Source organism: Adiantum capillus-veneris, chromosome 24 (assembly GCF_014529385.1).
Source record: "Adiantum capillus-veneris isolate H3 chromosome 24, ASM1452938v2, whole genome shotgun sequence".
Lineage (NCBI taxonomy): Eukaryota > Viridiplantae > Streptophyta > Polypodiopsida > Polypodiales > Pteridaceae > Adiantum > Adiantum capillus-veneris.
The window spans coordinates 72,580,755-72,593,744 of NC_140954.1; the positions used below are offsets into that span (position 1 = coordinate 72,580,755).

Below are 12,990 nucleotides of genomic sequence, written 5' to 3' on the forward strand. Positions count from 1 at the left end.
TCCTTTTAGTTCTTATGGAAGGGAGAGCCTTCCGTTCTTAGTGGAAAGTGCTATGATCACGAACAAAGTGAATGGACAATGTGCGTGCAAGTGTATGAGATTGAGAGATAGAGAGAGAAGAGAGATACGACACGAGAGACATTGTAAAACCCTCCTCCGAAGGCCCCACTCTCGTTGGTGAGAGGTCTCTACTTTTTGATTGCACAAAGTGGTACAATGCGTATGCAATGGACTGATGCAACTTGGACTATGCCGATGACGACGACGGTGATGACAACGACGACTTTAGGGCTGAAATCTGTGGTCTTCTAACTGCTGAAATTCGGGATTGTTTCGGTGGCTGAAAATGACTGTTTTGGCTGCGTTTTCAATGGCTGAAAAAGGGGGAACTTCTGCAACCACTTAGGCTGAATTCTGCTGCGTTTCTATCTGCTGAAATCTGCGTTTTTGTTCCTGCTGAAAATCTGCGTTTTTGTTGCTATGTGCTGGGCTGAAAAACGCCAATGAGCTGCAGCGTTTTTGGCTGAAAAACGCTAGGGCTTGTGAGGGGTGTCGGGTTGCTGGTCCTAGGGATAAACGCCAATGATGGCTGATGCTAGCAAAAACGCTAGTGCTGATGTTTCTGGCGATGGGAGGAATCTGTAAACAACTGGGATGCTGATGATGTTGACGATCATGCAAGACTGAGAAAAAACGCAAGGAAAGGGGGAGTTGGTCTAGCGCTAGAAAACGTTGCGGGTTGCTGATGGGGTACTGCTGAGAAGTTTCCTGTTGAGCGGGAAGCTCCTGCTGCCTCTTCTGCCAGAAAGTGCTAACTTGGGTTTGCTTATATATTAACTTAGCAAAATTGCCTTGTCTACTTTTGTTGGGAAGTCACTTAAAAACAATAAGTGAAAAATACCAAAAATAGAAAAAATAGGCTAAATGCATTGGAAAATTCCCCTAACTGATTCTAATGGATTCTGATGGGAATTCTGATGATCATGCTGTGTTCACACTACGTCCGCTTGGACACTGGACGCCCATCTCGACGGCATCTGGGCTAGATCTCCTCTCCTGTGAGCGGGACATAACAAGTTAGCTTCTCCTTTCGGCTCTTTTGATCAAGGAGTTAGCTTCTCCTTTCGTCCAGATCGGAACTCTTGATATTCCGGCGTAGTAAAATTAGCCGTCACACCCAGACCGTACTTATCTTCCACGGGTGTCGTGATGCACTAAAATTACATACCCAGGTAATCTCATCCAATTAGGAATGTTCAGTAGTTGGCACATCACAATGCAACACAAATGCTCACATATGCATGCTACAAGACATAGAAACATAAAGCCGCCAATGATCCTCCCACATAGCCTAAAAAGGTCGGTTTCGGGAGATATTCAACGACCCCCTCATCACTCCTCCTGCATAACCTAAAAAAGTTCGGGTCGGGAGATATAGAGGCCTTTTACAACCAAACGCCCCCCAGACCGCAGCCTGCGTCGTTTGGAGGTGCTGAGAGTAACAACTGCTCCGACTTCTTAATACTCCTCTCGCATAACCATCCAGGTCCGGGCCGGGAGTCATAAACAACACTTTTCAATTATCATTTCTCACTACTCCACCCGAGAGTAAAATCACCAATCATTGAAACCAGTATTAAAACTAGAGTCAAACATTTCAAATCGGCACCAAGACAGGTGCAAAACAGATACCATCCATTTCAAACAAATTTCAAACAGGATCACCAACAAGTTCTCAAACAGAACAAAATTCAAACTTAAAAGAGCAATCTCGACATCGGTCGAGCTCGAAAAGTCGAATGATTTTCCATCCTGACACCTACACCAAAAATTAGGGTTAGGTTCATTCCATAAGGTCGTAGCCGAGCACGGCATGGTCCATCAGCTCTTGGACAAACAACGTTTCTTTGGCGGCGATGGTAGTCTCAAGATAGCAATCAAACTGGACCTCCAAGGTTATCAGCTCGAAAAGAGACACCTACTGCTAGTATTTGCTAGGGTTTCCATGGCAAGTATTCAAGGATACCCCACTCTGCCAGAAGTTGCACTCCGAAGGAAGATGTCAGAAACCATATAATTTCGGGCAAAAATTTTCTTGAAAGGTTGCCAAGTACTTGGAGTGTGCTGCTTGGTAGCTATAGACATCAACATCTGCATGGCACTGCTTTTGAGAAAAACAGTGACTTGAAACAAATTTTGGATCCTTCTCTTGTAAGTGATCTTTATGGCTTATGCTCTGTAAGACATGACAAGAGCGCGCTCGATGCGCGATGAAGTAAGGGTGGGAGTGCCTAATAAGTCCGGGGTCGGAGGCCGAAGACACGTCAAATAAATTCCAGAAGTCTCTGGTTTGCTCTGTCTACTCTTTTGTGGGACCGGTATGCTTTCAGAAAAGCACACGCTTGATGCCACTGTCGCAAACCGGGCAGCAGGTGCCAAATGAAAAGAAGAGACTGAACAGACTTTTTGGAAGTGGGTACCGCCTTGGCCCCATAAATAGGCGCCCAAGGGGAGGTAGGGCAATGCCAGATAAAATCCCCCACGACTCAACAAGAAAAGAAATATATATGAGGGGGCCTGGACAAGGTGGGCGGCTGGCTCCAAACTCGGGCGGTCGGACCAGGTACAACCTAGACTATGGGTGGCCAACCTGGAGACATACTAGCTGTACAAGTATGCCCTAGACCTATGTGAAGCAGCAGAGTGGTGTAAATCTAACAATAGCAAGGACAGGGTTTGTTTTGTGAAACATCATGTGTGACTTACATATAATGCCCATGAGACAACTTAAAATGGAAAGCCCAAGGTGACCAAGGAGCAGTGTTCGGGAAAAATGAGTCTCAACTTAATATCATGCCGTTTTCAATTTCAAAAATGCCGGTTGAGGACAAGGGGAAAAGGAGAAATTCCGCCCCAAAATAGACAAAAGTAGTGTAAAAACCCAAAAAAATAACCTAATTTTCTGAGATTTCCTCCTAACAAAATCAAGGGAAGGAAGTTTGTATGTTTGAAAAAATGATTTTCCCCGAACACTGCCAAGGAGTGAGCGTGCGAAGGGGAGGGAGGGGTGAGACTGATGGTTTAGAGATGGTTGATGGTGAAATGTGGATTGCTTGCCTGTATTGAATCCTCCATTTTGTGCTTTGTTGGTACTAGCGACATAGTTTGAAAGTGAAACGCATGGAACTAATGAAACTTATCAATTGTGTGTGAAACATTGTATTTGAAATTTTCTACTAATATGTTTTGTTTTTTAATACTTCACCTAGAATTATCCCTTGATTATTAAAATGTACGTATGCTCCTCTTTAGAAATTCTCATCTAGATCTTCAATCTCCCAAGGTTGCTTGCTTGCCATAGCAAATGTTCTTTTCTCTCCTTTTCTATTATACAAGAGGTGATCATGCCACCTTGCCAATCTTGAACAACACCTATTGGCCTTATTCTTGGTCTTTTAAGGATCAAAGAGGAAGGTCCATGCTTGGTTGGCACACATGGCAATTTACAGAGGCATTTGACTTTTCCATGGTTGGCCTGGTGGATCATAACGCGTAACAAGGTCCAAATTTTCATCACATGACTGTGATAACAAACTTGAGCTCCTCCATCAATGTAGGCCTTGGACCTCACGCATACCTGGTCTCTTTTGCCATATTTACCACTAGACAAATATCTAGAAGCTAGATTCTCGTAGATCCATGTCTAAGCTCCGTTTTGATGGGGTCCACAATTGACTTACGTTGCCTTTTAATGTCACGTGCACATATCTCTTTCTACCATGTGGACATGCTACTACTATGCTTCTGAGCCAAGGTTTGTCTAGAAAGTCCAAGGGATGTAGTTCCGACAATTTTGTGAGCTTGTTCGTAGGACTTGCATGTCCGGACAAGTCTATAATGTAGCCTTTCCCAGTTTTGGAACCCTCTTGCATAAAATGTTTGTACACGTGCTTGACGGTTGTCGTTATCTAGAAACACAAGCCTCTAGATTCGGTCTAGGAGTGTCACAAGACGGGCACCACGTGCCAATGGAAAAGAACAGACTGAACAACTTTAAGCACTTCAAATAAAAACTGAACTGAAAAAGATGCACGACACGAGACGGGGAGTGGCGAAGTTCCACCCCAAGAGAGAGCACTGGCTCCAAACGCTGGCGTCCCATTTCGGTATTTCTTTATTATTGCTTATTCGCAAAGTACAATAGCTGGAGAGCACCTCCTCTGCAATCTGCGCATTGAAAAGTGCCAGAGAAGGGCCCCCAAGGCTCATATTTAAAGGCCCAAAGCCAAAAAGCATCAAATATGAAAAGTTGACCTCAAAAAACACTTCCCTAAAATTTTGGAATTTCCCTAAAAATCCCCCGCGAATTGCGGAATGTCCGTACATTTGCTTCTTTTGCTTCTTCACTTAGGGTTGGCCCCTCAGTCGGGATGCATGTCGGCTCCGTTCTTCAGTGGCTTGACACGTCAGCAATTTGTGACATCCCTTCTTCTTGAAAGAAAGTAATCGTTCGCGATTACAACATATCTGCAAAATAACTCAAGTTAGCTCAAAATTTTCGGAGATCATTTCGATGGATAATCAGTTTGCTCTTTTTGTTAAGGAGTTAGCTTCTCCTTTCGGCTCTTTCGTCAAGGAGTTGACTTCTCCTTTCGGCTCCTTTGTCAAGGAGTTGGCTTCTCCTTTTGTCCAGATCAAAACTCTTGATATTCTGGTGTAGTAAAATTAGCCATCACACCCAAACCGCACTGATCTACCACGGGTGTCTTGATGCACTAAAATTACATACCCAAGCAATCTCTTCCAATTAGGAGTATTCAGTGGTTGGTACATCACAATGCAACCCAAATGCTCACTTATGCATGTTACAAGACACAATGAGCAACGTCGTTGAGCACTTCCCCGAGACGAATGGTCTACGGTTTGAAGCTACTCAACGACTACCTCGTCACTCCCCCCGCAAATAACCTAAAAAGGTCTAAGCCATGAGCTAAGAGGACTGTACAACCAAATGCTCCCTAGACCGCACCTGCGTCGCTTTGAGGTTCAAGCATACAATCAAACGCTCCCCTGACATCTTGTTTGCGTCGTTCGGAGGTTTTCAAGCATACAACAAAATGCTCCCCAGACATCTCGTCTGCGTTGTTTCAAGGTTTTCAAGCATACAATGAAACGCTCCCCAGACATCCCGTCTGTGTCCTTCCGAGGTTTAAACAATACCAAAACAACATGTCTAAGGGTGGGAGTCGCTAATAAGTCCGGAATCGGAGCACAAAGATTCTTTAAATAAAATTCGAATAGCCTTTGGAAGTGCCGGTTTGCTTTGTCCACTCTTTTGTAGGACCGGTATGCTTTCAGAAAAGCACATGTGTGATGCTCTGATACCACTTTCACAAGACGCACACCACATGCCAATGGAAAAGAACAGACTGAACAACTTTAAGCACTTTAAATAACAACTGAACTGAAAAAGATGCACGACACGAGACAGGGAGTGGCGAAGTTCCATCCCAAGAGAGAGCATTGGCCCCAAACGATGGTGCCCCTTTCGCTATTTCTTTATTATTGCTAATTCGCAAAGTACAACAGCCGGGGAGCACCTCCTCTGCAATCTGCGCGCTTCAAAGTGCCAGAGAGGGCCCCCAAGGCTCATATTTAAAGGCCCAAAGTCAAAAAGCATCAATATGAAAAGCTGACCTCAAAACAACACTTCCCTAAAATTTCAAAATTTCCCTAAAGATCCGCCGTGAATTGCGAAATCTCCGTATAGTTGCTGCTTGTGCTTCTTCACTTAGGGTTTAGGCCCCTCGATCGGGATTTGCAAGTTGGCTCCGTTCTTTAGTGGCTTGATACGTCAGCACTTTGTGACAAGGAGAATGCGTCGATTTAAGTCTTGAAGTCAAATGCATCATTGGTTGTGAGATACATCATAAACAATGCGAGACTCATTCCTCTATAAAAAGGCCCTTTCCCTCACCCATTTCGCATAAGATTCTCTTGGTGCCCCCATCAAGCTGTGAGAACTTAGAAGTGGGAGCAGAAGATGGTTGGTTATGGCAAAAAATAGTGGCAACAAGTGCACAATCCCTTGGATCCATGGCGAACAACATTATCATCCGAATATGGAATTTCCGAGAGAAACGCCGTTGCGGAGATCTCCTAGATCTGTAGTGTGCGCATAGTAGGAGAGTCGCCTAGGGCAGGAGAGGGCATAGTAGGTGAGTAACTTGCAATAATGCAAAGGCATAGTAGAGAGGGAGGGCGATGTGGCAAAAAGGCTAGGGGCAAAACTGTTAGAGAGAGAAACTCTGTAGAAGAGAGAAATGCTTGAGAGAGATAGAGCACCCAAAATGAGGGCAACTCTGATGATAAACCGATGATACAACTTTTTGGCATACCAAGGACTAGACAAATGGTTGGTTGTATTAGCTCAATACTATGAAGCTTTAAGTGATAAAATACCACTGTATGATGAAGCTCTAGTTGCGAGGGCTTGGCTCAACTCCCAAAGGATTGGTTGTCGTGAACTTTTGGTGGGTAACCCCTTCCTATATAGGGAAAGCACCATATTGCTCTACTTCCCTCAAAAACCCCACGATCCTGCAGCTTGCCATGTCAGCACCCCTCTTCGCCAATCTCGTTGGTCATTTGTATAGGTGCCATGTCAACATCAGATTTGCGTTTTCAGATTTTTAGGGCTTTGGAAACCGCACTTATAAGCTCTAAGTTTGTAGGGGTTAAGCTTCTAAAAACCCTAAACCCCACATCACTAACTTGTGACATGCCCCCTCTTTAAAGTATTGTACGCCCTCGATTACACCTGCTAAATAGACAAAGGACAAAGACTAGCTCAATAAATACTGACTTAATTTACCCATGCACCAGACTAGAGACATCCAACACTTGCACAAAGACATCAGTCAACACGCACTGCACGTGATTTAACCCGCTGATTTGACGCGCACTTAAGGAATAGATGCTGTCACAAACTATTGACATGTCAACCACTGAAGACGAAGCCAACCTATAGATCCTGATCAAGGGGCCCAAACCCTACCATAAGATGATATAGAAGAAATTTCTCTCCTAACTTACTAAAGCCAGCCGAGTCACAAACTCCCCCCCCCCCCCCCCCCCCCCCCTTCTCGGAAAGGTGGTCCATGCTAATCTCTTTGTCAGAGCCGCACTCTTGGAACCTCCAAGCAACACAGACTGCGATCTGGGAGCGTTTGGTTGTAATAGGTCTCTATATCTCATTGCCCGGACCTTTTTAGGTTATTTACAAGGGGAGTGATGAGGGAGTCGTTGAATATCTCGTGGCCCGGACCTTTTTAGGTTGTTTGCGGGGGGAGTGTTTCTTGGAAGTTGGCAACTATGTTTTTATGTCTTGTAACATGCATCTGTAACATCCGTGTTGCATTGTGATGTACCAAACCATTGAATATATTCCTAATTGGGTGAGATTGTCACGTGTGCACTTCACTTGCACTACGTGGACATGCGTCTAGCATGAGTCTTAGCTTAGGACCTAGCCTGGCACTTTGTGAGCCTCTAGCAGGACATGCATGTCCAGGCCGGTCATAGTTGCATATCCTCTCTTGCACAGGACAACATTTCAGCATATAGGCATTTTACCGCGTGTGAACCGCCTCTTAAGCCATTTTATTAATAAGTGACTTTTTATTTACCCTTGTTGGAATGTAGATAGGGCAAATGGCTAAAGGACCTATAAAAGAAATCCCTTGGGCGCTAGTGGAAGACAGAAGAGGCAGCAGCAACAGAGGAGCCTGCAGACTTGGGGATCGTAGGCCAACACCTAGAGTTTTCAGCCTTCTTCTCCATCAGCGTTTTCAGCACCCCCAACAGATCAGCCCTTTCCTCGTCGCAGTCGGTCGTTCCATTGCGGCCAAGTTGATGGAACAGTTTTCAGCATTCAGCCATAGACCCGTCGTCGTCGTCGTCAAGCACCTAGTACCCCTTGTGCCTTGGCTCGGCATAAGGATCCACAGAAGCTTGTCGTCGACATCGTCGTCGTTGACATAGACCCATCAAGAACCTGTTACCTCGTTGTCGTCGTTATCGTCGTCGACATAGACCCATCAAGAACCTTGTCGTCGACATCACCGTCGTTGACATAGACCCATTAGTACCGTCGTCGACATCATCGTCATCGACATAGACCACCCATTAGTACCTGGTCGTCGACATCATCGTCATCGACGTAGACCTACCAGTACCTCGTCGTTGACATCATCTTTGTCGACATAGACCCAACAGTACCCATTGTCATCATCGTTGTTGTCGACATAGAACCTTTGAGTACCTCAGTACCTCTGCATCTGCAATACCCACAGTCCCATCAATACCCAGTAGTACTCAGCATCAGTACCATCAGTACCCAGCATCATTAGCATCAATACTCATTAGCATCAATACCTCAACATTTAGCCTCATTGTACCAGCATTGTGCAAGAATAAAGAAAGTACTTGCTCTGGCAACAGAGCAAGGGGGCCCTTGAGGGTTTGGGACCTGACATCCCTCTCTCTCTCTCTCTCTCTCTCTCTCTCTCTCTCTCTCTCTCTCTCTGGTGTCTCTTTCTTTCTGTCAGTTCAGTTCCTTCAAGTGAAGTAAAGTGTCTCTTGTGTTTGTGCGGAGTACTAGATCTGAGCTAAATCCATAAACACTTCCGCTGCACCTGACAGAGATTGCCTGGGTATGTGATGTTAGTCCTCTTTAGAGATTAGCTTGGTCTTGATGTGATGGCTAATTTTGCTACGCTAAAATATCAAGAGCTCCGATATGGAATGAGAAAATTGAATGACCCTCAGATATTTTTGATATAACTTGATTGTGTTTTGCAAATATAATCCCGGAAGATTACTCTTCTTTCAAGAGGGGGGCATGTCACATATGCCGCAAGTCTCTTTTGTGTGTGTGTGAGAATCCTGCTTTATTTTAATCCTTTATGTCACTTGGGGCCCCATCAGACGGGGTCCCAATAAGTTGGTAGGACTTCTTCTTCTGTTACTTGTTCTTCTTAGGGTTTAGTCCCCCCGGCCGACATCTGCAAGTTGGCTCCCTTCTTCAGGGCTTTGACACGTCAGCAGTTTGTGACAGACCCGACCTAACAATATCTGGGCCCTGTGTTTTCTTGTGTGCCTTGCGTTTGGTGGTGTTGTGAGTGATTTAGCCTCTCTTATAATACATAAGTTCAGATTTTTCTGGCCTTGATAATTTTTCTGGCCTTATCAAGGTATCTAGATAAAATATCTAGGAGAAGGATCTCACAAGGCTGGACACAGCTACAAAGAAGCCCTCCCCCCAATGCTGAGTACAAGTCAAGAAGATAGATCATAGCATTCAGCGTCTCTAGTAGCGTGTTTGTCAGATCTCTCTGGCTCTTAGCGTTTTGCAAGTTGCCTACTCCTTGTGCCTTATTCAGTCCTAGGCGACCCCTCCTGCTGCAGTTTCTTTGCAGATTGAGGTGACCGCTGCGACGGGGTTGCTGTCGGAGGTTACACATTTGGAGGTTGCTGCTGTCCATCATTGGAGACGAGAGTTTGTGGCATGTGCACCTGTTACTGCTGTTTTCAGTCATACCCATCCCATCTTCAAGCCATACATCCAATATCCCAAGCCTAGTATCTAGCAGTGCATGGGCCAAGCTTCAGTGCAAGAGTTGGGAGTCCCATACCGCCAGTCCACACCATCCTGTTGTGTGGGTTAAGACTAGAGTCCACATGTGATGATCACTCTGCGAATGCTACAAACGAGCCAATTGTTTCAGAGGACCTCTTAACGGCCCTTCTTAACATTCCTTTAGCTAGGGTGGGTTCACAATTAGGGTTGGTTGACAGCTGGTGGCCAACGCTGAAGGGCACATCCTTATGTTGAGGTAGTGTGGATCGATCATATGTATAGAGAGCAGCTTGTAGACTGTTTTGCACTGTGTGTGAAATCTGACGGGTTTCTAGTTGAAGAGATTTTTCTCCTGTTACAGACACATTAAATTATTTACTGCTTAAAAATGTTCATAGGTCTTTCTGTCTTTCTAAGTGATAGCACGTTGCAGGAGCATGCATTTCAAGACTTTCAAATTTTGGCATTTCAAACCTTATTGCTTAGAAAGGCCATGCATCGATTGTACATCTGGGTCTGCACATCTTGGCTGACATGTTGTTGGTTGACTTCCCACGTTTTCCTGTGTAAAAATTCAATCGCACTAATTCAATTCAATTTAATTGCCATGGATGATGGGAGGGGGATGCGTGTGAAAGCGGGAGCACTTGCATGCAGCAGGCCTGGGTAGGGTTATTGAGAGCATGGAAGAAGGCATCATCTATGGAATTATGCAGCAACTGCAAATTAACCGTGTTCTGTCATAATCTTAAATTTTTTTCCTTTTGCGCAGAGTATCGCCTATTGATTCACATTGGTGCTTTGTTGTTCGTGTGATGTGGTAGCCACTATGCATGCATAATTTAGCAAGTTCCAAGCATCAAATGACATTGGTTAACGGTGTGGCCTGGTTATGTTATCAGGCTGTTGCAAATTCCACTTCTGCAACCTTTCTGCGTGTTGTCGGTAGTGAGCTTATTCAAAAATACTTGGGAGATGGACCGAAGCTGGTGCGAGAGCTTTTCAGAGTGGCAGATGATCTCTCTCCGTCAATTGTGTTCATAGATGAGATTGATGCAGTGGGCACAAAGCGGTATGTCGTAACTATTTTACTCAACAATCCTTTCATTTTGCTGTGTCTACTTACTCGAGTTTTATTGGCCTATGTAAGGCCTTAGTAAAGCATGGAATCCTTGGGAGCACTTCTGGAGCCTTGAATAAAGCTTGTTGATTGGGGCCATGTGGCAACTAAATGATGGGAAAGTTGTTTGCTTCCTACTTCTTACAAATAGGGGCGTTGCACTAACTAAGCATCGTCTCATTATATGTAGGCCAGTGTGAGAGGTAGTCAACAATTGTTTTCCTCTTTATATAAAGAGGGGCGTTGAGTAGTGGGTCACATACACTCTTCCTCTTATGTAGGCCATTGTGACTTTTCACTTTGTTTGATTTTTGTAACCATAATGGAGTGAGCGTCCATTTATGTGTACCAACCATTTGCGTCAGTGTTCTCAAACCTCATACAGAATGTACTCCTCTGGTTTACATTGTATTTATGTTTTCACTTCTAATAATTGCGGTAGACTGATGTGTCAAGGTCTTTTGTTTAGTTATGATGCTCATTCAGGTGGAGAGCGAGAGATTCAACGAACTATGTTGGAGCTGCTCAATCAGCTTGATGGGTTTGATGCACGAGGAGATGTGAAGGTTATTTTGGCCACCAATCGGATTGAAAGTCTGGATCCAGCTCTTCTTCGCCCTGGCCGAATTGATAGGAAGATTGAATTTCCGCTTCCTGATATCAAAACCAGGCGGCGGATTTTCCAGGTGCTCTTTTGTCATCGGGTAGTAATTCTTGTTGTAGCTTGTGAGCCATTATATGTATGTCCCCTACATTTTTTTGCAGATACACACATCAAGAATGACCTTGGCAGAGGATGTCAATCTAGAAGAGTTTGTGATGACGAAGGATGAATTTTCAGGAGCAGATATTAAAGCAATCTGTACGGAATCAGGACTGCTAGCGTTGAGAGAACGGAGAATGAAGGTACTCAAATATCTGTGTGTTTTTTTGTTTTCTGTGGCCCGTCTTTCAATTTCTTTCAGTGGGCAGGGGGAGTGCATCTTAAAAGATTCAAAATTCTATAAAGAGAGTTACTTTCCTCCCTCATGCTCTGGTGTCTATTTAGTAATGATTGTGGCTTTTTAGTGAGACTATATTAATGGATTTAGGGTTAGCTTAGTGTTTAAAGTTTAAGATTAGTTTAGGGTACCCAAGTTTAAGATTAGTGGCATCACAGAAGTCAATAACCTCATGGTCTAAATTCTAATCCCAAACACTAAAACCTAATCTCCATGTGGCCAATGACACACAAAAATTAGGGTTTGTTTAGAATAAGAGGCAAGCAGCCTTAACATGGGCTGCAAGATTTTTTTTTTTGCAAATTCTCTATGCAAGTGTAAGGCTTTTGAGTTCTTGCAATGGTGGTCACCGTGAAGTAACAATTTCATTCATGACCTTAATGCTTCTGCTTCTTTGTAATTACAGGTCACTCAAACTGATTTCAAGAAAGCCAAAGAGAAGGTTATGTTCAAGAAGAAAGAGGGAGTACCTGAAGGATTGTATATGTAAACTTAATCATCAGGGATTTGTTGATACTGTTTACAATATAAGAAGCACTAGCAGGACTTACGACAAATTAAGCAGGGCACCCCTTTTCTTTTGTTTTGTTAATGAGTTTGGTTATTTGTGGGTGTAATTCACTTTGATCCTTTTTCCTTCTCTGAGAGTGAATTGAGGAGAGAGGGTGGAGGGAAAGTGTACCTAGAAAAAATATTACAGATTTATTGGTTGTTAAATATTTTGTTGTGCTGACGGTTTTTAAAGAAAAGTCAATATCTAGCACTATAATGATTTGGATGAAATTCTTGTTATGCTTAGGGCACATGATGTGCGTCGTGTGGTAACTGGTTGGCACTGTTCGATTAGGTACTCAGTGGCATCTCTCTCATTTTTGTATGGATGGGCCAGTGTAGCCTCTCTTTTTATGTGTGTGTGTGTGTGTGTGTGTGTATGTGAGAGAGAGAGAGGGAGAGAGAGAGAGAGAGAAGAAGAAGAGGAAGATTGTTTTTGCACCGTAGGAAACTATTCCAAGAGATCTTATCCGGCGAGGAGAGTTAAACTCAAGACCTGTTATTCAAGAGGGAAATGGCATAACCAATTTATCCGACGAGGAGAGTTGAACTCAAGACTTGTTATTTGGGAGAGAATTGGCCCATCTTTCCCTTTTGGATGAGGTCGTGTTTCTTGTGAAATGATTGTGGCTCTCAGAACGTGTTGATAATTTAGAAGAATTGACCCCCTCTTGGCG

At 44.0% G+C, this 12,990-nt stretch overlaps 1 protein-coding gene across 1 annotated transcript in view; it reads left to right on the forward strand.

Moving 5' to 3' along the window:
• Positions 1-12,401, forward strand: part of LOC147426580 (26S proteasome regulatory subunit 4 homolog A) — a 31,022-nt gene extending 18,621 nt beyond the window's left edge. Inside the window, exons 3-6 of the mRNA XM_086498114.1 lie at positions 10,543-10,712; positions 11,230-11,446; positions 11,526-11,666; positions 12,168-12,401. Of these exons, the coding sequence (XP_086354240.1) occupies positions 10,543-10,712; positions 11,230-11,446; positions 11,526-11,666; positions 12,168-12,251 (612 nt within the window). The 3' untranslated portion in view covers positions 12,252-12,401. The remainder of the gene's footprint in view (positions 1-10,542; positions 10,713-11,229; positions 11,447-11,525; positions 11,667-12,167) is intronic.
• Positions 12,402-12,990: the final 589 nt, after the last annotated feature.